The sequence below is a fragment of the Panthera uncia genome, assembly GCF_023721935.1.
Source record: "Panthera uncia isolate 11264 chromosome E2 unlocalized genomic scaffold, Puncia_PCG_1.0 HiC_scaffold_19, whole genome shotgun sequence".
Lineage (NCBI taxonomy): Eukaryota > Metazoa > Chordata > Mammalia > Carnivora > Felidae > Panthera > Panthera uncia.
Genome location: NW_026057588.1, coordinates 8,738,797 through 8,765,231, shown reverse-complemented (window position 1 = coordinate 8,765,231; position 26,435 = coordinate 8,738,797). Strand labels below are relative to the sequence as shown.

The following is a 26,435-nucleotide window of genomic DNA, read 5'->3' as shown; positions in this document are numbered from 1 at the left end:
TACACGTATACATATTTTTAAATGTTTGTTTGTTTGTTTTGAGGTGGGGGAGGGGCAGAGAGAGAAGGAGAGAATTTCCAGCAGGCTCCACACGGTCAGTGCAGAGCCTGACGCGGGACTCAACCCCACAAGCCGTGAGATCGTGACCTGAGCCAAAACCAGAGTCGGACGCTTAACCAACTGAGCCCCCACCCCAGGTGTCCCTAGGAATACTTAAGTCACATTTGAAACAATAATAATAAATAAGAAAGAGGCAGAACGGTATATGTGATATGCTCCTAATTTTGTAAAACAGGAGAAAATACGATCCTGTTTATTCTTTCGTATTGCTTTTATTTGCCAGATAGAAACTACGGAAGGATAATCAAGAAGCCAACAGGTGTGGCTGGGGGCACCCAAGGCGGCTGGGAGGAAGGGTGGGAACCAGACCTGTCATACCTCTGTCCCGGTTTCATGTGAAACCCTGCGTATCTATTACCTGTCCAATTTCTAGGCCCCATGTAATTATTCAAATGTCATTATCCAGGGGCGTCTGGGCGGCTCAGTCGGTTCCGTGTCCAACTGTGACACAGGTCACGATCTCACGGTTCGTCAGTTCGAGCCCCGTGTCGGGCTCTGTGCTGACAGCTCGGAGCCTGGAGCCTGCTTCGGATTCTGTGTCTCCCCGTCTCTCTCTCTGCCCTTCCCCTGCTCACACTCTCAAAATTAAATAAACATTAAGACATATTTAAAAAAAAAAAAAGAAAAGAAAAAATTGTACTTACCCAGCCTCCCACTCCCTCTGGGAAATGCCCTCCCTGCCCCCCCCCCCCCCCCCAGCAGCCAGGCGCCCTGCCTGGCTCTGAGCACTGGATGAAAGTGATTTTACAAATGAGGCGAGAGAAGCAGAGAGGTCGAGTAATTTGCCCAAAGTCACACAGCCTGAGAGGTTGCAAAGACCCGAAAACAGGTGTCTGGCTCCAGAGTCCATGTCCTTAACTGCTACCTATTCTTTTTTTTTCTTAATTTTTTGAACGTTTATTTATTTTTGAGAGAGAGAGCGCAAGCAGGGGAGGGGCAGAGAGAGAGGGAGACACAGAATCCGAAGCAGGCTCCGGGCTCCGAGCTGTCAGCACAGAGCCCGACGCGGGGCTCGAAACTATGAACCGTGAAATCATGACCTGAGCCGAAGTCGGACGCTTGACCGACGGAGCCACCCGGGCCCCCCGAAACCGTGCCGTGTCTTGAGCGCAGTGATCGTCACGTAATTCGACGCGTTTCAAAACCGGCAGAACCATATGCCAAAAAGAGGAAGTTGACTCTACGCAATTTTTTTAATATTAAGGAAAACAAAACCACCACCACCAACTCTTGGAGTTACCAACGACTCAACCTCTTTCTCTCACGCCCAAAACTCATCAACCCGTAAATCCCACTGGCGCCGTCTCCAAAAGATCCCCCACAGTCAACCCCGCTGCCACGAATGCTGTCCTAACCCCTCCCTCTTATCCTTCCCAGTATTTAGCACAACCGGACCTTATAGATTAGAATTTGCCCCACTCTCTAGAGCAGTGCCTCTAACACAATTTTCTGCACGATAGAAACGTTCTGTACCCACGTAGTCCAAAAAGCTCACTCTATCCACATGGGGCTTCAAGCATTTGAAACGCAGCTAGTGGGGCTGAGGAGTTTCTCATTTGTTTCTAATTTAAATTTAAAAATGTACATGTGGCAGGTGCCTGGCGGGGGGGGGGGGGGGGGGGGGGGGGGGCTCAGTCGGTTAAGCATGAGACCCCTGGTGTCGGCTCAGGTAGTGGGTTCGAGACCCCGTGTAGGGCTCTGTGCTGACACTGCAGAATCTGCTTGGGATTCTCTCTCTCCCTTTCTCGCAGCCCCTCCCCCGATCACTTTCTTGCACACTCTCTCGCAAAACAAATAAATAGATAGATAGAATATTTATATGTGGCTAGTTGCTACTCTATTCAGCAGTGCAGAGCTAAAATGCTGAGTTCCATAAAGGTAAGGATTTTGTCTACTTTGTTCAGATTATGGCCACAGGACCTAAACCAGTGCCTGGTCCTGAATGCATTGGCCCACACATATGCCTTTATTTAAAAAAATCAGGGTAACAAAAAACATCATTACTGAAGAATTACTAAGCAGGATCTTTCGATCTTTCAAAAACCTGGAAGCCACAGGGCAAGGAGTGAAATATAAAAGGGTCTTTAAACAGTTTAGTCTTTCTCTTCTCGTTAATGAAAGCTCACATCTCCTGACCTGTCTGCTCCCCTGACCACCCCCCCTTCCACCCACGGAAAATATTTTACACCGTTCCCCTAAATCCGCTACTCTCTCTCATCCTCTGAGGCTTAGAACAGCTCAACGTCCCCCAAAGACGACTGGGGAAGCTGAGACAGGAGAAGGAAAGTGACTTTTTGCTCAGGGCCACATAGCCAGCCAATGATGGATACCAGGAATGGAGAGTGCCAGCTCCACGAAAGCCTGGGATTATGTTTACAATACCCCAGCCCACTGAATCAGAAATTCTGGGAATGGGGGGGGGGGCGGGGGGGGAGGATCTGCAAGCCTAGCAAACTCCCAGAGAATCCTAACACAAAAGGATATTAAGGAGGTCTCACTTAGACTCCACTGGCCTTTCCTTCATGCCTCCCTCAGGCTAACTAACAGGTGAGAATGGGCTGAAATGGGGACGGGGGGGCCAAGAAGTGATGTCCTTGATCCCATTCCCTACCGTCTCTCCTCAATGGTTCCCCGCAGCTTTCAGATGCCAGCTCCCCTTTCCAAAGGCTCATCTCTACCAGCCACGTTTGCCCCTGCCTCGCCTTACCCTTCAAGCCGCCCCCTCACCTAAGGTCATCATCATCCTTCTCTCTCGGCTCCCCAGGCTCCTCTGACCTTCCCTCCACCCCTTCGGGCAACAATAAACCCAATACACCGAGACATTTGATTTACTCTCTCCAGGGCCCCCTCCCTTCCCTGGCCTCGGCCAACCCCACCTCAGCTCCGCTCCCTCATCAGGCATCCACAAAGCCAGACCTCTCCTTACACAGAAGGTTCCCGACCCTTCGTTTGCCCTTTGCCTAGACCTGGACCCTTCCACTGATCTCGCTCTCTCTGCCCCACCTCCGTCCAGCGGGATTCCCTCCCCACTTAAAGCCGACCCCACCTCTCCTGGAACCTTTTCCCTGGCCCCGCCTGCTAGCATCTGGCCCCGCCCAGTAACAAACTTTTCCCCTCCCCCCCCTTCCCCACCCCCTTCCAGGTGGGCCCGCCTCCCCGGCCATTCAATCTCCATGGCCCCGCCCACCAAGCATTTCCGCCCCCCCGCCCCTCCCCTCGAGCGTCTACGACCACGCCCCCCCGCGGAGGCACCGCCCCTCCAGGCCTCTCCTCAAACCCCGTCCGGTCCTGCGGACTCCGGCCCTCGTCTACCCTCTACCAGGCCCTCTCTCCCCCGCGGACGCCCCCCGCCCCCTCAAGCGACCCGCTGCGGGCGCTCTCCCTTCCCTACCACGCTCTGGGCCCCCTGAGCATCTCCCACGCCGGCTCCTCTGCAGCCGACCGACCCCGCGGAGCCGTGGGCCCCGAGCGTACGGCACGCGCTACGCCCCCCAGTCTCCCAGCCCCGCGTCGGCAGCCCCACTTGCCTCGCGCCGGCCCCGCGCGCCGCTGTCTCGCGCGTCACACCCGGAACCGCTCGGCGCTCGACTGCGGTCCTCAATTGGCGCCACGGAATTCGCGCGCAGACTGGGGCGGGCGGGGGCGGGGCCGCGCCTGGGGGGCGGGGCCCGGGCGTCGTCCCCTCCGCCGCTGCCGCCCGGGGGACGCTGGGAGTTGTAGTCTCCCCGACCGGAGGCTACTAGGCAAAGAGGTGAAGTGGGGTGAGCCCTCCCGCAGAGCACGACGGGAAACGGCACGCGCTTTCCCTCGCTCGGGGTGGGCGGGTGTAGCTGTGGGTCCGAGAAGTGACTGACGGGGAAAGGAGATTCAGGGCAAGCCGCTGCGCGTGGCACGGCGGGAAGAGAGGCGGGAGACCGCGCGGGGCATCCCGGGAGCAAGGGCCGGGCCTGGCCCCGGCGCGGAGCATTGTGGGAGGTGGACGCCGCTCCGGGGCGGGTAGGTGAGTGGGGAGGGGCTGGAAGGGTGCACATCTGGGGGAGGGGAGAGGCACAGCTGGGTGGGACAGCGGAGATGGGAGGGCCCGCGGCAGGAGGGGCTGGGAGGGCTTGGGGAGACCGAGGCGGGCTGGGAGGGGCTGCACCCGGTGGGGAGGCGCAGCTGGACGTGGGGGGAGCATCTGGGGTGATGAAGCCCATCTGAAGACCAGGGGCCATGTCTAGGACCAGGATGCACATCTGGGGAGTAGGATAGCTGCGAATGGGAGGAGGGAACCACAGCTGGACTTGGGGGAGCGTCTGGGCAGGAGGGACCACAGACAAATATCGGTGACACTTGTGAGAATTGGCCACAAGTGAATGGGGCACACACCTGTGGGCGAAAAGTACATACTGGATGTGGAGAGGACATCTGGATATGGGAGCGTCTCGGAGGCAGGGGCTACAGCTGGATGTGGCGACCCATGGGGTCACCTCTGGGAGAGGGGCAGCAGCTGCATATCGGAGATACATCCCGGGAGGAGGGAGCCACAGGTGCGTGAAGAATGTGACCGGGGTTGCGGGGTCCGTGAGGGGACGTTGGAGCACATCTGGAGATGGAACATCTTTAGAAGAGGGCACATATGGATGTGGGTTAGGGCCAAGAGGAGACAGAAGGGGGCGTTTCATAAGAACGGGGGCGCTAGAGGTGGCGGCCAAGTGGAGGAGAGACATCAGGAGGGGGAGGAGGTCTTAACTGGAAGGAGGGAACACATTTGAGGAGGTGTCCACCACGGAACTTAAGAGTCCCATTTTGGGAGAGGGACCCCAGCTGTACCTAGGGGCACATCTACAGAGGAAGGGGCCAGAGCTGAAATTAGGGACCAGGATGACCGGCTCCAGTTGTCCCAAGGAATAATGCAGGGATGGGAGAAAGCCAGAGATGGAGCGTAGATTCATATATAAATATTAATGGGGGTGCATCCCGCCGTGGGCCCCACCTGGAAAGAGGCACCAGCACCAAAGAGGCGGGCGGAAAATGGAGGAGGTGGGGTACCCTGATGGGGACGACTCTGATATCCACGTGTCCCCTCTTCCCCTCAGGCGCCCCAGGATGGAGTCCCCACCCAGCACGGCAGGCCAGGAGGAGCAGGAGCTGCGGGAGCGGGCCTTCTTCTCGTGGGCCGAGTTCAGCCGCTTCTTCGACGCGTGGTGCCAGCAGCGGCTGGCACTCTTCTTCGTCAAGAGCTCCATGCACCTGGCGCGCTGCCGCTGGGCCAGCGCGCCCCCGCTCTACACGCTCATCGACGTGCTCAAGTACAGCTACGTGCGGCTCGTGTGCAAGGACGTGCGCGCGCCCAGCCGGCCCACCGTGGGGTGCGTGAGCTGAGCTGCCCCTTGCTGGGTGCTGGGGGGCGGGGGGCGGGGGGGGGGGGAAGGGGAGAGGGGAAGCAACGGGGAGGAGTAGGCAGTGAGCCCCCGCGGAGAGAGACCCGGAGGGAGACATGCCCACTAAAACTGCTAAATGCATACACCTTGCAGAGAGGCCGAGAGTAAGGGAGAAAGGGAGACAGCCAGTCTGCTGGCAGGACAAAGGCGCACACACAGTGAGTGACAGGGTGGGCTCCAATTACAGACTTTTTTTTTTTTTTAACCTTTATTTATGTTTGAGAGACAGAGCACAGCAGGGGTGGGGCGGAGAGAGGGAGACACGGAATACAAAGCAGGCTCCAGGCACTGAGCCATCAGCACAGAGCCCCATGCAGGGCTTGAACTCACTGACTGCCAGACCGAGACCTGAGCCGAAGTTGGCCATTTAACTGACTGAACCACCCAAGTGCCCCAAGTTACAGACTTAAATTTTTTTTAACGTATTTATTTTTGAGAGGTAGAGAGAGTGTGTGTGTGCAAGCAGGGGAGGGGCAGAGAGAGAGGGAGACACAGAATCCAAAGCAGGCCCCAGGTTCCGAGCTGTCAGTGCAGAGCCCCACGTGGGGCTCAAACTCACAAACCTTGAGATCATGACCCAAGCCAAAGTCAGAAAACTGGGTGAGAGCCACGTTTGGGACACATAGAAAGAGACCAGAGCCAGACTGAGCTGCAGAGAAAGCCACAGGACAAAGAGAAAAAGATTCATCCACGCTTTCCGTAAATACGGGGCCAGGTCCCACACAGGGGCTAGCGATACCTCACTGGGGAGAGCTGGGGAGAGCAGGGGTTGAGCGGGACAGACCCATCCCCTCCCCTCGTGGAACTTTCAGGCAAGACAGGGAGACTGACACATTATATGAACAAGCTCACAGTTTCCTATAAACATAATGTCACAAGGGGCAAGCGAAACACCCGAGAGAGAGCCGGGAGACTCACCCGGGTGGCCAAGGGTGTTTCAATCGACCCCACTTCTAAATCAGAGAATTCCCCATAAAATGTTTGGTTTCTGGCTTTTCTGGAAACACGGGAAGAGGCTGAGCCCACCTTCCTGCGAGGCAGATGGCCACTCCAGTTAGACTGGGTGATGGCGTTCAGGTTTGCCCCAGACCCCACCGCTCTCCATTGCCTCATACGTGGCCCCCGCCGCTTGTGTGTTTCACCCGCCTGGTCCCTGTGGGTGCATGAGTTTGAGACCCTTGGCTGGAGAGCCATGGGCAAGGACGGGGCACTTAAAGACAGGCTCCGTGTTACAGGGCTGTTGTGAGGTTACCGTGAGACCAAGATGGGGGAAGGCACTTACCCGGTACCCGGAACACGGGCGGCCCGGTAAACGACAGCTATTCTAGAAGTCAGAGAGCACAGCCTCAAGCCAGCAGCCTAGCCTCCGACCCCCCAGGCCTGCTGCAGTTAGCCAGCGACACCGAGCAAGTGACCTCACCCTTCTGGGTCTCAGTCTCCTGCCTTGGAAAGTGGAGGAAGTCGTGGCATCGATCTCCTAGGTTTTGTGAGGATTAAATGAGCTAATGCAGGCACGTCGCTCAAAAGACGATGTGAGCACCTTCTGACAGCGATTCTGACCGTAGTTATTTAAACATTTATTGGGAGTTTACTGTTCTCGGTAGTTTACTCACTGCCTATGTAGAAACAGAGACCCAGAAGCAGAGCAGCGTGAAACACCCATCATCACAGAGAACTCTAGAACGCCAGAGGTTGCGAGCGGCTTGGGCCCAATCCTGGAATCTCTCTTCGTTAACAGAACCCAATTCCAAGTAACAAACACTTATTGAGCACCAACTGTGTGCACGCTCTTTGCTGGGCACTTTGCTCAGCGCTTGAGCAGCTGAGTACCTAATGGAGGAGACAAAGACCCCCCCCCCAAAATGTTATTTTTAAGGGAAATGAGGGCAGTTGTGAGAGAGAGGAAGTTGAAGGGGGGAGGGAGGGGGATAAAAGAGGAGTGGGCAGCTCCATCCGAGAGCTTACGGGGTGCTCCCGGAAGCCTTCCTGGAAGAGGTGACCAGTCAATGAAAACTCCAAGGGCTCTCTCTGTTTATACACTTATTGATGTATGTATCTGACTTCCAACACGCAGCGCTTGCTGTGCACAGGCACTGTCCCCAGTGCTCTGCAAATATCACAGGGAGCCAGGGGACAGGAGGGGCAGGGCTGGGGATTGACAGGCTGGTGGTGGCTTTGGGGAGACAGCAGGATGGTCCCGGGATGGGGAGCCCAGGAGGAAGGGGGGATTAGCAAGCCAGTTCAGGGATGATGACTGGGGGCCCACGGTTTCTGAGACGCTCTCTTCCCCCAACTGCTCAGGCAGCACCTGTCCGGTGTCACAACCCGGGAGCAGCCCATAGGCCAGGGTGCTATAGGGGGCGTCTGGTGTGTGACAGGGCAGCAGATGTGGGGGGAATGGTGTCAGGGTCTTGCCCGGCGGGGCTGAGTCCAGGGGCCAGGACTCATCTTGGGGGAGCCCTGGGAGGGCTGTGAGCAGGGGCAGCTCTGGGTTTAGGATGATCCCTCCGGGGGCCACGGGGGAGGGGGGAACAGACGGGAGGAGAGAGACGGGAGGCCAGGGAGGAGGCTGGGACCGAGGGTCCCAAGAACACACATCAGGACTTTGTCTCCTTGGTCACTCTGTCCCCCTTTCCCAGAGGATGGTCAGAGAAGTCTTCCTGGAGGAGGGGACACTGAGCCTGAGCCGTGAAGGATGCGTAGGAGGTAACTAGGTGCAAAGGAGGATGAAGAAGGAAAGAACCAAGTAGACCGGTGGCAGTGGGGGTGGGGGAACGTGGATGGTTGGACGAGGTGAGAAGGCACCATAGGCAGGACTTGGTGCTGGGTGGCTTGATGTAACGAGCGGGCTGCCTGGGTACTGGGGGGTTCATACAGCAGGATTCCATCATTCCACGTCATTTATTTACGGGGCGCCTCCCGGCATTCTGGCATTCTCAGCGCTGGGAAGATAGCGGTTTGCAAAACAAAGATTCCTGCCCCCTTGGAGTTCACATTCAGAGGTGGGGGGCATTATTCCCCCCCACACACCAGGTGTGAGGTAAAGAAGCTAGCAAAACTAGCTTCTGGAGGCTTCAGTAGCCAGTCCTGGGAGGTCCCGGAACCCCAGAGGGGACGTGCTGTTCTCGGGCGAGATGCACAGCTTCACGGAAGTGTGACCTCTCTTGAGCGGGGGGGGGGCTTGTTCTCGGGGCTGAAACACTCAGGCCACAAGACGCCAGACCAGAGAGTTTCACAAAAAGCCCGTGAGTTATCCAGGGGGAAACGTGTCGGGTTAAGAGCCCCACGAACCGGCCGTTTCGGTCAATCAAAGATGACCGCACGTCGGAAACTTCCTTCAGTCCCTCCTGACAACACTGTGGTGGCTGGACATTTTTGTGTCTTGTGTATAACGACTTGTGTGCTTACGGTTTTTCCAAACTTGTGTTATTTTTGTTACTTTAAATAAGGCAAAGCGTCTCACGCGTTTTTGGCAGACTTTTACAATCTAGCAGGCTCCCTGGATTTTATCTGACCTCCTGCACAGAGGAGGAAAGGAACGTGTCGAGGGTCCCCTTCTGGTTTAATGGAGACAGTTCTGAAATATTTATCCTGGCTTCTGAGGAGCCTCACCCTTCTCAGGGGCCATTTGGAAACAATCTGGGAGCGTTTTAGGGAGTGCGCCTGGCATTTACTGCTTGGGAGTCAGGCTTCGTAATGACTCGCCAAGCCCTGGACAGCCTGTGTCACCGGGGTCGACAGACTACAAGGCCCTTGGCCAGGTGCACCCTGCAGCTCTTTTTCGTAAATAAAGTTTTATCGGAACACAGCCAGGCCCATGCATTTACATGGGCTCTATGGCCGTGTTCACCAAATAGAGTATATTTACTGTCTGGCCTTTTGCAGAAAAAGCGCGGCCAGTCCCTGGTCTGCAAACATAAAAACCCCCTGCCAAAAACGCTGCTAGCATCCCTCACGGAGAAACATGGAGCCTCCTTTCCAAAAGCAGATGTCAGTTTTAAGTATTATTATCAGGGAAATACACCCTGATTGTCCCCCAGCCCCGCCATTTCTCTTTCGTTTTTCACAACGCTGGTTGTACCCCCTCGATCAATTTCAGCTACGGGGCCAGGCCCTGCAGTCTGAGGACCATTGTCCTAGACAGACAGGCTCTTTTCACACACAGACGGGTGAGAGAGTTGGGTGTCATCAAAGCGTTGTTTGTAAGAAGAGAGAACTAGAGACGAACTAGAACTAGAGAACTAGAGGGGCACCTGGCCGGTCAGTCGGAGCGTGCAACTCTCGATCTCGGGGTTGTGAGTTCGAGCCCCATGTTGGGTGTAGAGATTATATGAAAATAAAAATCAAACAAACAAACAAAGCACCCCAACGTAGAGCTGGAAGAATTCCAGCTTCTAGAAGCACCTGTGATCCTGGGCTTGCAGCCTCTTCTGGGTTTGCCGCTCCTCCAGCAGAGAAGCATTTCTCTCTCTCTCTCTCTCTCTCTCTCTCTCTCTCTCTCTCTCTCTGATTTGCCTCTCTTGCTTCTCTCTTCCCCTTACAAAGACCCTTGTCAGTACACAGGACCCACCTGGATAAGCCAGGATCACGTCCCCATCTCAAGACCCTTAATTTCATCACATGTTTAAAAAAGCACACGCAGCATATGTATGCAACTCAGTGAATTTCCCGGAAATAATATGCATATGTAACCAGTACCCAGAACAAGGGATACACGCGTCCAGTGCCAAGAACCCCCTCACACTCCCCCCTCTTAGGGTTAACCACTCGAGGTCGTGACCTCTCTTTGATCTCTCCACAGCAGAGTCTAGCTTTCCTCTTGAAATTTCTTTTTTTTTTTAATTTTTTTTTAATGTTTATTTTTGAGACAGAGAGAGACAAAGCATGAACAGGGGAGGGGCAGAGACAGGGAGACACAGAATCTGAAACAGGCTCCAGGCTCTGAGCCGTCAGCACAGAGCCCGACGCGGGGCTCGAACTCACGGACCACGAGATCATGACCTGAGCCGAAGTCAGCTGCCTAACTGACTGAGCCACCCAGGCACCCCTCTTTTTTTTTTTTAATGTTTACTTTTTGAGAGAGAGAGAGAGACTGAGAGAAAGAGAGACAAGGAGCGGGGAAGGGGCAGAGAGAGAGGGAGACCGAGGATCTGAAGCAGGCTCCCCTCTAATAGCAGAAAGCCTGAGGTGGGGCTCGAACTCACGAACCTAAGAGATCACGACCTGAGCCGAAATCAAGAGTCGCACGCCTACCCACCTGAGCCACCCAGGCGCCCCTGAACTCGCGATAAACAGGACGCGTGGTGGTTTATCATCCTTCACGTCGGGCTTCCTTCGTACGGCGGGTTCGGGAGATGATCCACGTTGCCGGGGACGGTAACGATTTGGTCCCTCTTCCTGTTGGTTAGTGCTGCGTTTGAGGAATATATCCCTGCTTACTTCCCCACGCTTGAGTGGAAATCCTGGGTCCTGGAGGGGCACATCCGTGATCAGCGTTAGCAGATCGTGTCACGCAGTGTTCCACAAGTGACTTAGGTTTTACGCGCCCGTGGTCTAGAAGTACGAATCGGGCCTGCCCCGCCTCCTGGCCTGCGCTCCACGTTTATTTCCTTTATTTCGTCCTGGCAGCGTGTAGTGGCATGTCCTTGGGGGTTGCTGTTTGCATTCCCTCGATGCCTGGTGAGCTGGAGCGCCTCGTCACGTAGACAAAGTTTCCGAACCTAAGAACCTACCTCCTGCTGCTTACGGGTACCTAAAAACATACGCAGGAAGGCAAAATACCCACTTTGGGAGGTGGCTACTTTGGGGGGCAGAGGAGGGAGGGGTCCTTTTTGGGGGAGGGCAGGTGCACAGGGGCCCTGCACTCGCGATGTTGTTACTGCTAAATGGGAAATGGCAGTGTTTTCTTTCTTAAAATTGAGATAAAGATGAGAAGCTAAATCGTTCTCGAGGTGCCGTAGTAGGTAAAGAGCCGCGGCAAACCCTGAGCGCACGGAAAGCCAAGTGCTTTCCATACATCAACTCTTTCAACCCTGACAACAAGCCTAGGAGACAGGCACCAAGCATATTATCTCCCTTTCAACTCAGGAGGAAACTGAGGCACAGAGGCTGGAAGCCACTCGCCCAGGGTCACACGACCGGCGGAATCGTGAGGCCCTCTCTCTTCTCTGTGCAGGAAACAATTCTTAATTTTAGAAAACAATCAGGGGCGCCTGGGCGGCTCCGGGGGGCGGGGCGGGTGAAGTGTCCGACACTTGATTTCGGCTCAGGTCATGATCTCAGGGCTGTGAGATCCAGCCAGAGCCCAGCGTGGGGCTCTGGGCTGAGTGTGGAACCTGCTTAAGATTCTCTCCCTCCCTCGCCCTCTGCCCCTCCCCCATTTGCGCGCGCACGCTCTCTCTCTCTCTCTCTCTCTCTCTCTCTCAAAAAATAAATTAGAAAAAAAAAGTATATAAAATGAAAATGTAAAAAAGGAGACAGAGAGAGAGACAGAGAAGGAGGACAAGGGCAGAGGGTGATGTGACGGCGGCGGTGGTCGTTCCTCCCGCAGGCCCCCCCAGCCCGGCTGCCCGGCCTTCATCATCGTCAAGCTGAGCCCGCTGCGGGACCGCCTCGTGGTGACAGAGTGCCAGCTGACCCACTCGCACCCGGCCTGCCCGCTCGAGTTCGCCTACTACTTCCGCCCGGGCCACCTGCTGGCCAACGCCTGCCTGCCCGTGCGCACCACCAACAAGATCTCCAAGCAGTTCGTGGCCCCCGCCGACGTGCACCGCCTGCTCTCCTACTGCAAGGGCCGCGACCACGGCGTCCTGGACGCCCTGCACGTGCTCGAGGGGCTCTTCCGCACCGACCCCGAGGCCAAGGTGGGGTCTCGGGAGAGGCAGCCGGGGGCGGGGGACGGCCACGCCCGGAGCCTCGCGGGTCATTCATTCACCCATCCGCCCACTCCTCCATTCGCTCCTTTCATCCATTCCTCCGCGCCGGTCATTCGCCAGGTGCTTATTGCTAGGTGCTGGGGAGGCCGCAGCCTGCAAGACGCGTGGTCCCCGGCCGCGGGGACCTGGCCGGGCAGCGCAGCGCTGGGCCGGAAGAGCTCCCTGCCCCCACGGAAATGCGGGGGAGCGGGATTCTCCGGAACGGTAGCCCCTGGCCACGCGTGGCTATTGGGCACTTGAAAGGTGGCCAGTAGGACCGAGGAACCGAGCTTTAAGTTTCGTTTCTTTTTAACTAATTGCGATTGAAATAGCCGCGCCTGGCCCTGGGGCTGCCTTGCAGAGGAACGGGCTTGAATTCCCTCGCCTCCTCGCGCGTTCTGAGTCACACCCCAAGGTGATCAGATGTCAGTAGGGTTGGGGCTAGGAAGAAGACCAGTCAGAAGGGCAGGAAGTGCCCTTTAAAAGACATCTTGCAAACCTGGACGACACGCGTAGAAAACGCACAGACGCGAAGCATGTAGTCTGACGAATGCCCGCAGAGTGGAAACACCCAGATCAAGGCTCAGAAGGGAGGGGGCTTCCTCACCGGAGGTGGCAGAGTGAGGAGTAGGGTCGGGGAGCATCAGGTGAGGACATGGAGAGGGACGGTTAGTTGGAAGGGCGCGGCTTTAGTTTGAGTGGTCACCGAAGGTCTCTCTAAGGAAATGCTGGCGAAACAGGGGAGACAACGGAGGCAGGCCCCCCCCTCCCCCACTCGATCTGCAGAGGCAGGGGAGTTCCAGGCAGAAGGAATAGCCCATGTAAAGGTTCAGAGGCTGGAGCATGCGAGCTGTTTGTCCAAGAGAAATCTTTCTGCTGCTTTCAGAGCTGGGGTGGACGTGAAGGAAGGGGGTGAGGGGGGTTGGGGGGACTACCTACTGCCTCCGACTGTTCTTTTCTCATGTGCAGGGAAGAGGTCCCAAGTCAGGGCACCTGGGCGGCTCAGTCAGTTAAGCGTCTGGCTCTTGATCTCGGCTTTGATCCTAAGCTCACGAGCCAAGCTGTGATGATCGAGCCCCACGACGGGGTCTACGCCGACCGTGCGGGGCCTGCTAAGGATTCTCCCTCCCTCCCTCCCTCCCTCTTCCCCTCTCCTGCTTGCACTGGAGGGCACACGGTCTTGCTCTACCCACACCTAATACTGGTGCTAACGTTAGTTAACATTTGTCAGGCACTTAACCGGGGGCTAAGCACGACCCTAAGCGGCTGTACATTGAAAGCTCACCAGAGCGTGTGGAGGAAGGACGTCACCATTCTTACCTCCGTTTCACAGACGAGGAAACTGAAGCACCGAGAGGGCAAGCGAGTGGCCCGAGGCCACACCGCTACCTAATGACGGAGCTGGACTTCAGCCCTACACCGTCTGAGATGCGGGGATGTTCTCTTCACTGCTCGGCTACTCCCCAGTTTGGAAATGAGGCTCGGGCCCCCTCCCATCAGTTCTAGCCTCCGGAGAGTTGAGGGTCACACCCAAGTCGGTTTGCTGCTCTGTCAAATGGGGCTTCGCACACACGCGCTCCCCACCCCACTGGTCTTTGCCGAGCTATTCTGTCCTCCACTGTCCACTATCAAATAAATCAGCCTCGGCTGTCTTTTCTGGAAACACCTGTGCTGTGTAGGGCTGCCTCCATGAGAAGCAGCTTGCTGACAGATGAAAGCTTTCAAGGTCAAGGGATTGTCCTTTTAACTTCCAGTTTGGAAGCTGCCATAGACCCCGGCTAAACCAGGGTCGGCTCCCGAGTCTGTGGTTTGGCCTTGACAGTTATTTTTTATTATTTTTAAAAAATTTATTGAGAGAGAGAGAGAGAGAGAGGGAGAGAACGAGCAGGGGAAGGGCAGAGAGAGTGGGGGACAGAGGATCTGAAGCGGGCTCCATGCAGACAGCAGAGAGTCCGATGCAGGGCTCAAACCCACGAACCACGAGCTCGTGACCTGAGCCAACACCAGGGGTCTGATGCTAATCCACTGAGCCACCCAGGCACCCCCACCTTAATACTTGTAAAAGAAATGAGGAAGATGTTCTGGAACACCAAGAGACAGACTAGTGAATGGGTTATTCCTTTTTTTTTTTTTTTTTTTAAGTCTTTCTTTTTTGAAAGTGAAGAAGGGAGGAGGATGGGTAAAAGTCAGGCTGCCAGCTTCCAGGAACCAAACGGGGGAAGAGGGCTTTGGGATGCCCTGTCCCTCATCAGATGGCCCTGTGGTCCGCAAGGCCAGGAACCCTTTCTGTTCTACGCTCTTCGCAAAAGAAACCTCCAGCCACCTGGGGATGAGAGGCAACTTGACCTTGAGAGGTCTAACTGCTTCTTAAACGGCCACCAATTTGTCTTTTTTGACCCCCCACCCTGCCTCGTGCTGCCAATTCCTTTTGAAGATGCTGCTGTCGGTCCTCAGCATTTTCCAGTTGCAGGTTCAGGAATCACGAGGTTTGGGGTTTGGGCTTTATTTTGCGGGGAGTGGGGAGCGATCGGCTTGTCCATCTGTTTTCCAGCTTCCTGAGTTTGGTTCCTGCTCTTTCCTTTTCTGTAGCTCCTCCCAGCCAGCTCCTGTGGGAGGGATTCCTTTTTTTGGTTTGCTTTTGTTTTGTTTGTCTGTTGGAGGGATTACTTTGCAAAGCCAGATGTCTGGGACCCCCTGAGTGGCCGTGGCCCCGCTCGGTCTGGGGAGCGGACCGGACAAGAGTAGTGTGCCCCAAAGCCACTGCCACGGTTCGTGGGCAAGACTTCCGTAGCCGCTTCATCCGGGGAGGTGTTAAGACCTTTTATGATCTGCCCCAAGGCAGCGATGATGGGCTGAGGTGTTCCGTCACATCTCCATTACCTCATTTCTGGCAGGCTCTAGGGTAACCAGCTGGCCAACTGGCTTTCTGGGCAGAGAGGGAGCTGGAACAGAAACGTGGTACCTTCTCTCACAGGTATGCCCTGCCTTCTGAGAAAGGTGGCTATTGATCTGAGTGTGCTACCTGTACGTACGCTAAAAGGTCAACCGGTACAGGCACAGTGGAGGACAACTGGACAATGTCCGTCCACACGACCGCTTTGGCCCCTCTCCCGCGGGCGGGAATCGATGCTGCAAACGACGCTGGCAGCCGATCTGAACAGATCGCTCAGATACGGTTTTGAGGTTAACGACACCGCGAAGCAAGGTGCAAAACTGTGCGTAACGTGCTGTTTTGTGCGCGGGAGGCAGAGAATGAGGCTATGTGGCTATGCTGGCTCGTGTTCACAGAAAGAAGCTCCAGAAGACACCCAGGAGGTGGAACAGGCACAGGAACAGCGAGTGGGTTGGCGTGGGTGGAAAAGCAGGGGAAGAAGGCTGTGGCTGTGGAGCTTCGTATGATTAGATTTCTGGACCCTGTGGACTTTTTTCTTTTTAAGCTTCTTAATTTAATTTTATTTTTAGAGAGAGTGCACGTTTGAGAGAGGCAGACAGCGAGAGACAGAGAGAGAGAGAGAGAGAGAGCGCGCGCGAGAGAATCCCAAGCAGGCTCTATGCTCCATGCTGAGCCCGACACGGGGGCTCGATCCTATGACCCTGGGATCATGACCTGAGCCCAAACCAAGAGTCGGTCGCTCAACTGACTGAGCCACCCAGACACCCCTGGACGCTGTGGGATTTTTGCACGTTCAAATGGTTCATTTTAGAAGAGAAGGTGAGGGGCGCCCGGGCGGCTCAGTTAAGCGTCTGACTTTGGCTCAGGTCATGAGCTCATGGTTCGTGACTTCGAGCCCCACGTCGGGCTCTCTGCTGTCAGCCCAGAGCCCGCTTCAGATCCTCTGTCTCCCTCTCTCTCTCTCTCTCTCTCTCTGCCCCTCCCCTGCTCTCTCTCTCTCTCAAAAATAAATAAACATTAAAAGAGAGAGCGAGAGAGAAGTGAAAATAGGCCAGGGTCCCAATGTACCATACTGATCTGTTTCTACGTAGAAAAGAAAAATCAGGGGGTGAGCGATAGAGTATCTTAAAACTGGGTCAGTCGGGACGGCCTGGAGTTCGCGGTGGCGATGACCGGACCTCGAGGAGCAGCAGCCCCGACGTTTATTCCCTGCTCACGCTGTGCGCCCGCTATGGGTTTTTGGTAATAGTTCTGCCCACCTGAGTCATCCTAACACGGTCCGCGTATGTATCAGGAAGGGACACGCCAGGTCAGGTCGCTTCCGCTCCCGCTTCCTTGGCCAAAGCCAGTCACATGACCCTGCCCGACTGCAAGGTGGCAGGGAGGTGCACTGCTGCCCCGTGCCCGGGACACCGTGACTTGGCACATGGCGAAGGGCGACCGCGGGCGGAGAGAGGGCCGTCGCGCCCGGGGTCCTCCAGAGCCCTGCCCGGACCCAGGCTCGTGTTTCCCGGACCGAGCCGCTCGCGGCTCGTCTTAGCCCCTGGTCAGCACTCCCCCAGGGCCTGTCCCCTGAGCCCCACAGCCTTGGCACACCAGACCAGCCGCTTTCTGGGTGCTCTGCGAAGAGCTAGACGCTGACTTTGTCGATGCCGTTAGGTGCCAAGAGCTGTAGGCACCTTCCAGCCGGGCCCCTTGCCAGCTGTGGGACATCCCCTGTGGTGCAAACGCCTTGCTCCCCGGGGCCTCCGCGTGTTCATCCGTAGAACGGGGGTAACAGTGCACACACCCCTTCGTAGGACGTGTGGATGTGTGCGTCCCTGCGGCAACACTGCCCGAAAGCCAGGAGGCCCTGTACGTTCGGCTATTGAGCTATTATCTTCATTCCCTCAGGTCGGGAATAGTCTAGAGACCAGGGCCGTTCCGATCATGTGAAAAGGGGGCGCGTGCTCACACGGAGGAAGGGGTGTGGGTGGCAGGTGTCGCGAGCCGTGGTTTCCGGGGTGCACGTCTGTGGAACCCACCGTCTACGGCGGCCGCATCTGTTTGTGTGTCTGAGATGACGCCCTGGCCGCGCCTGAGTCCTCACACCTGTCGGCCGCGCGCCCTTGAACCAGGCCCGTGGGATCGCTTTCGTGAAGGCCGAGGGGGTAGCGTGGGCAGGAACAGGGACTCGAGGCCCCAGCCGCCTTGGGTGCGAATTCCTGTTCTGCCGCTCACTGCCCGCGGGACCCCGGGCGAGCAGCGGAAGCTCTCTGTGCCTCAGTTTTGCCATCTGGAAAATGGGGGCGGTAACAATGGTAGCTGTTTCACAGGACTGCTGTGAGCGTTGGAGGAGGTGAGGCCTCGGCACAGAAAGACCCCCGTCCTGTGTGGTGCCGACGCGGGGGCTCGAACCCACGGACCGCGAGATCATGACCTGAGCTGAAGTCACACGCCCAACCGACTGAACCACCCAGGTGCCCCTCACCTCCTCCTACTCTTAAGATGTCCTGATGGCCCCCCCCTCAGTGCCCGAACTGGTACTTGGCACATCAGATTGGTTCCGTAAATATTTGGTAGCGAAACTCATATTTGGGGGAAACTGAGGTATCCCCCACCTTTGGCAAAGGCCGCCACACACACACCCCCTCTGCAGCGTCCCCCACACGTCTCCCTCGGCTCCTTGCTTTTTTTTCCCTCCAACAATTTCAGGGATCTGGACTTGGATCCCCAGCCCCGTTACCTGTTAGCTCTGTGGCCCTGGGCAAGTCACCCCCCTCTCCCGGTGTAGTTGGGGACCCTAAGGCCGGCCTCAGTTGCCAGGAGGACTCACAGAGCTCAGCAACACTGTTACATTCCCAGCTACGGTTTATTACAGCGAAAAGGACACAGATTAAGAATCAGCAAAGGGAAAAAGGCGCGTGGGGTGGAGGCGGGAGGACACCAGGCGTGAGTTTCATTTGTTCTCCTGGCGTTCAGCTCTGCCAGCAACATTGTGTCACAGGCTTGGAGTATTGCCAACCGAGGAGGCCCCCCCGAGCCCCGGTGTCCAGAGATTTTGCTGGGGTTCGGCCACATAGACGCGCCTGACTGCCTGAGTGGCCGCCCTGGGTCTCCAGCCCCTCTGGAGGTCAGGATGACACTGTGTGGCTCAAGCCCCCCCCCATCATAAATCATTCCCGTCTTCGCATAGACTATCTAGAAGTGGTCCAAGGCGCCCAGACACTCTTATCCGGCAGGACGTTCTTATCTCCCAGCAGCTGGGCAAGAGCCAGACCTTTCTTTGGAATACGCTGAGCTCAGACAGCCCAGACGGGTTGAGGTAATCCTTCACTGCCTCGGTTGCCCTATCTTCAATAGAAGGAAAATGATCGTCCCCTCTCAGCAATGGCCCTCGCTCACTCGGAGGTCCCCGCACCAACCTCAGTCCCATCAGCCTTTCTCTTGAGCACGCTGTCCGTGCGCGGGGACCCATAAAAACAGCCGACACTCAGCACATACTGATCTGGGACCAGGCACTGCTCTTCATGCTTCGTGCAAATGAGCCCATGTGATGGTGCGCCCCACCTTTGCAGGCGCGAGCAGCGGGGGCCCAGAGAAGTTCAGACACTTGCCCTGAGCCACACAGCCGGTGCGGAAGCTCGCGCAGCTGGTAAGAGGAAGCACCACAGCCTGGCTCCAGGGTCTGGAACGCTTAGCCGCCCTGGGTTCATTTATGCCCGTGTGCCAGGCCCACAGTAGACTGTCCATCAACGCCATTTGATGAACAAACAGGGGTGGAAGGAAAGCCTCCGTGCCCTCTTCAGAAAGAAAACCCAAGATCAGAAATCTGAGTTATCCCTTGAAGAATGGAGATCAGGTTCAAACTCGCCAAGTGCCTGCCTGCTCTGGGAAAGCCTCTTGGCAAATACATTTCGCTTTATTTACTTTTCTGTTACTCCTGACTCCGGAGGAGAGACGGACAAGAACTCAAGACTATAGAAACAGGTCACTCTTTTAAACCCGTTCCACTTAGGACAATTTTGTCTTTGCATTAATTTCTACACCAGCACTGTCTGACAGGAATTTCTTTTTTTTTTTTTTAAGTTTATTTTATTTAGTTTGAGAGAGAGAGAGTGAGTGAGTGCAGGGGAGGGGCAGAGAAAGAGAGGGAGAGAGAGAATCCCAAGCAGGCTCTGAGCTGTCAATGCAGAGCCCGACGCGGGGCTCCAACTCACGAACCTGTGAGATCATGACATGAGCCGAAATCAAGAGTCGGACGCTTAACTGACTGAGCCCCCCGGGTGCCCCTGACACAACTTTCTATGATGGTGCAAATGTCCTGCGGCATTCAGGAGAGCAGTCACTAGCCTCGTGTGGCTAGGGTGAAATATGTCTAATGTGACTGATGAACTGAGTTTTTATAGGTTGTCAAATATTAATTCACTTAAATTTAAATAGTTACAGGTGGCTATACAGGTTGGACAGAGCGCAGTTCTAGATTGAAACATTTGCTGAGATAAATCGTCAAGCAATGATGTCAAAACTCAGGATAGGTTGAAAAAAATCGTAGGGGGATAATAACTAATCAGCTGTAAGATTACGAGGCTTTTTCATAACATTTATTGAATTCGAACACTGGTTAAGATGCTGACTATAAGGCTTCTGGGTCAGGAAGACAAAATTTTTTTTCCCTTGGGACTCTACCAGACCTTTTTTTTTTTTTTCAATTAGAGGATATTTTTTCTTTCCCCTTGAAAGCTAAGAACAATGCAGTGCTTTTTAACCACCCTGTAGGAAGAGGTTGGATGATAGCAGAACGGTTTGTGGAGAGATCTGTGCTTAAGTTATTCAGATCCTGGCCCTGTGGCTGGGGGTTGGCACCGACAGGGACCTGCAGGACAAGGCTGACCATCAACCCTCTGCCCCATTCAGTGGCTTTTGTGCGATGACGATGCCCAGAGTGACTAAGGCCGAGGAGGACAAGAAGGACCAGAAGATGAGGTCCAAGGGTCTGATCGCCCAGCCCACAGTGTGGCGTGAACTCTGGGGGTGTGGGGGGGTACCTGTAGTGGGATTGGGGAGTCCTGGGAAAGGAAAAGCTTTCAAGCAGGGGAGGGGGTGATCTGATCTGAAGTTTTGAAAATGAAACAGAGATGGGGCAGGTTGGGGCGGGGATGGCGGGGGTGGGGGTGGTCAATGAGCATCTAGTATGGCTTGGGGCTGCCCACCTCTGGAGGGCGCTGGAGACGTCCAAGGGGCCATGTTCCTGCAGAGGCAATCCAGTGGATGGATCTGGAGCCTGGAGATACAGAACTGAGAGTTACCAGCTGACAGATGATAAAAGGCCGGGTGACCAGAGGTGATCGCCTGGGCAGAGCCTAGAGACTGGAAAGAGCAGAGGAGAGGACAGGACCGCAGCTCAGCAACATTTTAGAAGTGGGGAGTGGAAGAGGGGCGAGGCAAGCGAAGGAGACAGAGCAGGAGACGCCTGGGAAGAAGGAGGACAGCCAGGAGTTTTCAGGGTGACAGAAGCCAAGAGAGATTCGTGTTCCAGAAAGGGGGGCAGCGTCGTCCCTGTCCTCTGAGTGCTGCGGTGAATCAAGTGACACAGAAACAATAGCGGGATTAGATCCGCATCAAGCCTGGGACACAAATGATCTCATTTTGGCCTCTCCACGACCCTATTCTATAGACATCGCCTCAGTTTTGCAGTCAAGGAAAGTGCAACTCAGCCCAGGGTCCCACACCGGTAAGAGCCGAAGCCAGGTTGCAAGATAAGACTCTTCCCTGAACTCCAGAGACGTGGCCTGTGGCTATCGCTGCACGCTTTGTGCCTTCGTCCACCCCGGGGAGGTAGCAAGCTGATGCCACGGTCTCCATTCAACGTATCAGGAATGCAAAACACAACATCCATCACCTCGTGGGGCTCCCATCTCCGGAAGGGTGAACGGGCAACAAGCAAGTCGAGATGTGACGTGCTTCGGGGTGATTAAGTCCCACGGCCAACGGTGGCTAGAGAGAGCCGGGGTACTTGCTAGGAAGGGAGGGCCGGAGCGGGCCTTTAGGAGGACACGGTTTTGGGGGCAGGGGCGATAATCGTAGCGACTGCAAACACTTGGAGAGCCCTTCCTATTTCTTGAGCGCCTATTGCCGAATGTATCATTTGTGCCAGGCAGTGTTCGAAATGCTTCCGTTCGTTTCATCCTTCCCGTCGCGGGGAGTATCTCGTAACATTCTTCCAAGGGGGTGTTGGTCAGGGAAGTGGCCGGGAGCCACACACAGTCAGGAAGTGGGGGCCCCAGGGTCTCGGCCTTGCGCTGGCTCTAGACCCCACGCTGGACCTGCCCCCCTGAGCACGAAGGAACGCGTCTGCAGCTCCCAGACGCGGAAATGGGGGGAACGACGAGGTTAAGGAGGAAACTGAGGCTCGGAGAGGTTACCTCACAAGGTTAGAAAGTGATGGGGCCGGGACTCAAAATCAGGCGATCTTTCTACGCAGCCTACGGCTTTATTGCTAGATAGACCGGTGGCTCTCAACCTGGAGCGCACGCGGGGATCCCCTGGAGGGCTTGTCAAACACGGATGGTGGGGCCCTCAGAGTTTCTGACTCAGCGGGTCTGGGGTGGGCCTAAGAATATGCGTTTCGGTCAAGGTCCCGGCGGGCGCCGCTGCTCCCAGCCCTACACTTTGAGAACCTTTGCCCCAGCCTGCCTCTCAGCGCAGGAAGGAATGAATACCCAGCCCCCAGTAGGTACACTGAGGCTCAGAGAGGCTGGCCCGTGGGCATAAACCCCACAGCTATTAGATGGCGGTGCCGGACCTCAAGCCCGGGCAGTCCGCCTCCAGAGGTCGCGTTTTTACACCATCCCCCCCCCCCCCCCCCCGCCCCCCCCCGGCCGGGGGAGGCAATCCCGGCCCCCGGAATGAATGAATTCCCATTCCCCCCCCGGGGACCCCGAGCCCCGGGGCCCCCCAGGCCCCCTCCCCCCCCCGCCCCCCCCCCCGGGCGATCCCTGACCGCTTTCCCTGCCTCCCCGCCCCGCCCGCAGGTGAAGCTGGTGTTCGTGGAGGACCAGGCAGTGGTGGAGACCGTGTTCTTCCTGACGTCGCGCACCCGGGCGCTGCTGCGGCGCTTCCCGCGCATCCTCCTGGTGGACCGGCTGCCCGGGCTGCAGGGCGCGCTGGACCTGCTGGCGGTGCTGTGCGTGGACGGCGCGGGGCGCGCGCGCCAGGCCGCCTGCTGCGTGGCGCGCCCGGGCACGCCGAGCCTGCTGCGCTTCGCGCTGGCCTCGCTGCTGCAGAGCGCGCCCGACGTCAAGGGCCGCGTGCGCTGCCTGACGGCAGGGCCCGAGGTGGCGGCGCAGCTGCCGGCCGTGCGCCAGCTGCTGCCGGGCGCGCGCGTGCAGATCTGCCGCGCTCAGGGCCTGGAGACGCTCTTCAGCAAGGCCCAGGAGCTGGGCGGCGCCGGCCGCGAGGACCCGGGCCTGTGGCCGCGCCTGTGCCGCCTGGCCGGCGCCTCGTCGCCCGCCGCCTACGCCGAGGCGCTGGCCGAGCTGCGCGCCCACGGCCCGGCCGCCTTCGTCGACTACTTCGAGCGCAACTGGGCCCCGCGCCGCGACATGTGGGTGCGCTTCCGAGCCTTCGAGGCGGCCCGGGACCTGGACGCGTGCGCCCTGGTGCGCGGCCACCGCCGGCGCCTGCTCCGCCGCCTGAGCCCCTCGCGCAGCGTGGCGCAGTGCCTCCGCGACCTGGTGGCCATGCAGTGGGCCGATGCGGCCGGGGAGGCGGCGCCCGAGGGCCCCGACGGCGGGGGGCCTTGGCCAGAGGGCGAGCCGGGGAGGGGAGCCCACGTGGAGAAGGAAAGGATGAAGGGCCTGGAGAGCGGGGACTGGGCAGGGGCCCCGAGAGAAGGAAGTATTTGGCGAGGCGCCCAGTTGGAGAAGGAGTGGGCCCGAGGAGTGGAGGCCAGAGACCGGGGAGGGGCTCAGTTAGAAAGTGACTCGGGGAGAGGGTTGCAGGTCCAAGACTGGAGAGGGTCCCAGTCGGAGAACGAGCACTGGAGAGGGCCAGAGATCAGAGACTGGAGGGGGGCCCCGTTGGAGGCCGAGAAAGATTGGGGACCAGAAGGTTACGCAGGGAGAGGGGCCTGGTTGGAGGACGGTGGGCCGAGAGCATTGGAAGGGTATACCTGGAGGATGGCCCAGCTGGAGGGTGACAACATTAGGGTGCTGGAGACCACAGAGCGGAGGGGGGCCCCGTTTGATCCTGAGAGGGCCAAGAGTCTTGAAGGGAGCACCTGGCGGGGGGCCCAGCTGCACGATGAGAGGGCACACGGACTGAAAACCAGAGACTGGAAGGGGCCTCAGCTGGAAGCTGAGAAGGGAAGAGGGCTGGAGGTCAGGACCTGGAGGGGGCACCATGTGGAGAAGCCCAGGGAGTTGGTCCCTGAGAATGGAGACCAAAGGGGGCCCCAGTGGGGAGATGAGAGGCAGAGAGGGCCAGAGGTTGGAGAAGAGAGGGAAGTGAGGTTGGGGGTCAAAAGAAGAAGGGATCTGGAAGACGTAGTTCTGGTCCATCTGGGGGACACGAGGGTGACAGGCCTGGAGAACGGAGAGGGAGCCCAGTCTGTGGGCCCCAAGGGCCGAGGAGAACAAGGGATGGGGTGTGGGGGTGCAGGAGGGAGGTGTCTAGGGCTGGGGAACGGAGTCCCGTGTGGGCCCGCCGTGGGAACTGTGTGTGAAGGCGATCCAGAATGGGCAGGGACGCGGAGAGTGTGCCTGGCCGCTGGGGAGAGCCCGCAGGAAGGGGGTCAAGAAGAAGGTCCACGGGAACCAAAGAGGCCTTGCTGCCCCTCCGCAGAGGAGGAGGTGGACTGGGAGCCCCTGGCCAAGTTCCGAGCGGCCTGCGGGCCGGAGCTGGCGGAACTGGTGGCCGAAGAGCTGGCCTTCGCCAGGCAGCACGGGACCCGGGGTTTCCACTGGACTGGAGCTGGGTTTGCCCTTAAGGACGGAACCTCGGACTTCTTCCTGGACAGGGCCCTGACCCGCTGCAGCTGCTCTATCCACGCCGCCCGCCGTCTGCCCTGCCGCCACCTCTTTGCGGCGCGCCTCCTCACGGGGGCAGCCTTATTCCACATGGACCTGCTCAGGGACTGCTGGGGGAGAGCCCCAGAGCCCTGACCCATCGGGCCCCCGCCTGCCACCCTCCGCTGTGAGGGCAGGAGGGCGCTCTTCGATCCCAAAGATAACAGGGCTGAGGCCAAGGAGGCCACCTCAGTCCCTCTGGCCATTTCCTGTGTCATCCAGGGACCTCACCTTGGCCGTTTGCCTCTCTGGGCCCTAGGGGAAGCTGACAGTGGTCTCTGAGGTCCTGGAGGCACAGTGTGGAAGAGGGTGGCGGCTAGGACGGCTCCTGAGGGCCTCCCTCAGGAGAGGAGATGTGTGATGAGACAGGGGATAGAAGGGGGGGGGTCAGACGGGGGGCAGAAGGAAGGAGGGGACAAAGCTGGGGGAGGGGAGGACACCAGGATACGGGGAGAGCCCAGGCAGGAGCAGATGGTCCGTCCAGAGAGTGCAGGGGTGAAGGAGAAAGCAAAGGGGAGTGTCAGACAAACGGAAGGGGGGAGGAAAGAGGAGAGAAGCTAGCAGGGAGACCCGCGGAGAGAGGACAACAGAGGCAGAAATGGGGGAAAGCAGAGGGAGGCAGGAGAGAAGGAGGCCAGGGTGGAGGACAGAGGGGGAAAAAAAAAAAAAAAGACACATGGAAAGGAAAGGTATAGGAGGTAGGGAGAGAAGGAGCAAGAGGGGAGTGATTTGAGAGTCCCCAAAGCCTGGACGCTTGGATCCTCTTGGCCTTCTGGTTGGTCATTTCCAGAAGAGACTGAATGGGGGAAGGGGTATGGGGGGAGGGGCGGAGGCTCTCCAGTGGGAGAAGGGAACAGTCTGGACTATTGTGCTTCAAGATCGGAATAAAACAGTATTATTTTGGTTTCTGTACTGAGTTCCTGGCTTCTCGGGGGAGGCGGGGAGGCCCAGACCTGGAGAGAAAGTCAGGTGGTCCAGCGGTCCATTCTATCGACAAGACCTCCTGGGGCCAGATGGCATGGAGGGGCCGGAAATGAGTAGATTCCCCCTGGCAGCTCGGGCCTCTTCCTCCCTCATCTGGACCGGTATGCCAAGGTGACAACTTGGCCGACATCGGTGGAGTCTACCCTCAAATGACTAGCCCAGGCCGATCTCAGCCACGGTGCCAGCGATTGGTTTAAGAAGGCGCACGTGACTGAATCCTGGCCGATGGGTCTGCTCAGGGTGGGAGGCTACTGAAGGTTCTCTCAGTCCTAGGAAGAGGCCCCAGGATGAGGGGGTCAGGCCTAGACCTGCTTGCCAGCATCTTGATAGAGCCTGGGAATGAAGCCCGCGCTGAGGGTGACAGCTAAGAGATGCCCTCTATGATCCGCCCCCCTCCCAACACCCTGGGAGGTGGACATTGTGCCCATTTTCCAGCTGTGGAAATTAAGTCACAGAATTGCAGTGACTTGCCAATGGACACACAGCGGAGGGTCCCCCATCCCCTGAGCCAAACCTCCACCTCTGCACTTACAATGGCTCCCATTTGTTTTTTTGAAAATGTTTATTTATTGAGAGAGAAAAAGACAGAGAGCAGGGGAGGGGCAGAGAGAGGGAGGGAGGGAGAGAGGGAGAGAGAACCCTAAGCAGGCTCCCCCATTTCAGTGCAGAGCTGGACACGGGGCCCAAGCCCACAAACCATGAGATCGTGACCTGAGCCGAAATCAAGGGTCCGATGCTTAACCAACGGAGCCACCCAGGAACCCCAAGCCCTCAGTTTCTTGATGTGGAAAATGGGGCTAAATACTAACTCTGCTGCCAAGGCTGGTTGGAGAATTGAAAATAATGCCCTTATTCTCTCTAGTGCGTGCCAAGAACCCCGGTGATTGGTTGTCGTTATATACCGACTCTCCCGTTCTCTTTTTGAGAGACTGAAGATGTGGGTTGGCATTTGGTGACGCTGCATGGGGAGGGTCTCCCATTATTTGTTAGACCAGATCAACATCACGATAAATACCAGCGAATTCTTCCGAAAATGCACCACGCATGCGCTTGA

The 26,435-nt window shown here is 57.2% G+C and overlaps 2 protein-coding genes across 2 annotated transcripts in view; one reads left to right on the top strand and one right to left on the bottom strand.

The window, feature by feature from the left end:
- LIG1 (DNA ligase 1) overlaps nt 1-3,764 on the bottom strand; it is a 43,204-nt gene extending 39,440 nt beyond the window's left edge. The window contains 1 exon segment of the mRNA XM_049621552.1: nt 3,648-3,764. The gene's annotated coding sequence lies outside the window, so the exon portion shown is untranslated.
- Nucleotides 3,765-4,075: 311 nt separating this feature from the next.
- ZSWIM9 (zinc finger SWIM-type containing 9) lies at nt 4,076-24,790 on the top strand. The gene is made up of 4 exons (XM_049621535.1): nt 4,076-4,116; nt 5,199-5,471; nt 12,094-12,406; nt 22,364-24,790. The coding sequence occupies exons 2-4, from the start codon at nt 5,209-5,211 to the stop codon at nt 24,491-24,493; spliced, it is 2,706 nt and encodes a 901-aa protein (XP_049477492.1). The 5' UTR covers nt 4,076-4,116; nt 5,199-5,208; the 3' UTR covers nt 24,494-24,790.
- The last annotated feature ends 1,645 nt before the right edge of the window (nt 24,791-26,435 follow it).

Coding starts and splice junctions, on each gene's coding strand:
- ZSWIM9 (XM_049621535.1), top strand. CDS start 5,209: ATGGAGTCCCCACCCAGCACGGCAGGCCAGGAGGAGCAGGAGCTGCGG. Junction 5,472..12,093: donor CCCAGCCGGCCCACCGTGGG/GTGCGTGAGCTG, acceptor TTCCTCCCGCAG/GCCCCCCCAGCCCGGCTGCC. Junction 12,407..22,363: donor GCACCGACCCCGAGGCCAAG/GTGGGGTCTCGG, acceptor CCCCGCCCGCAG/GTGAAGCTGGTGTTCGTGGA.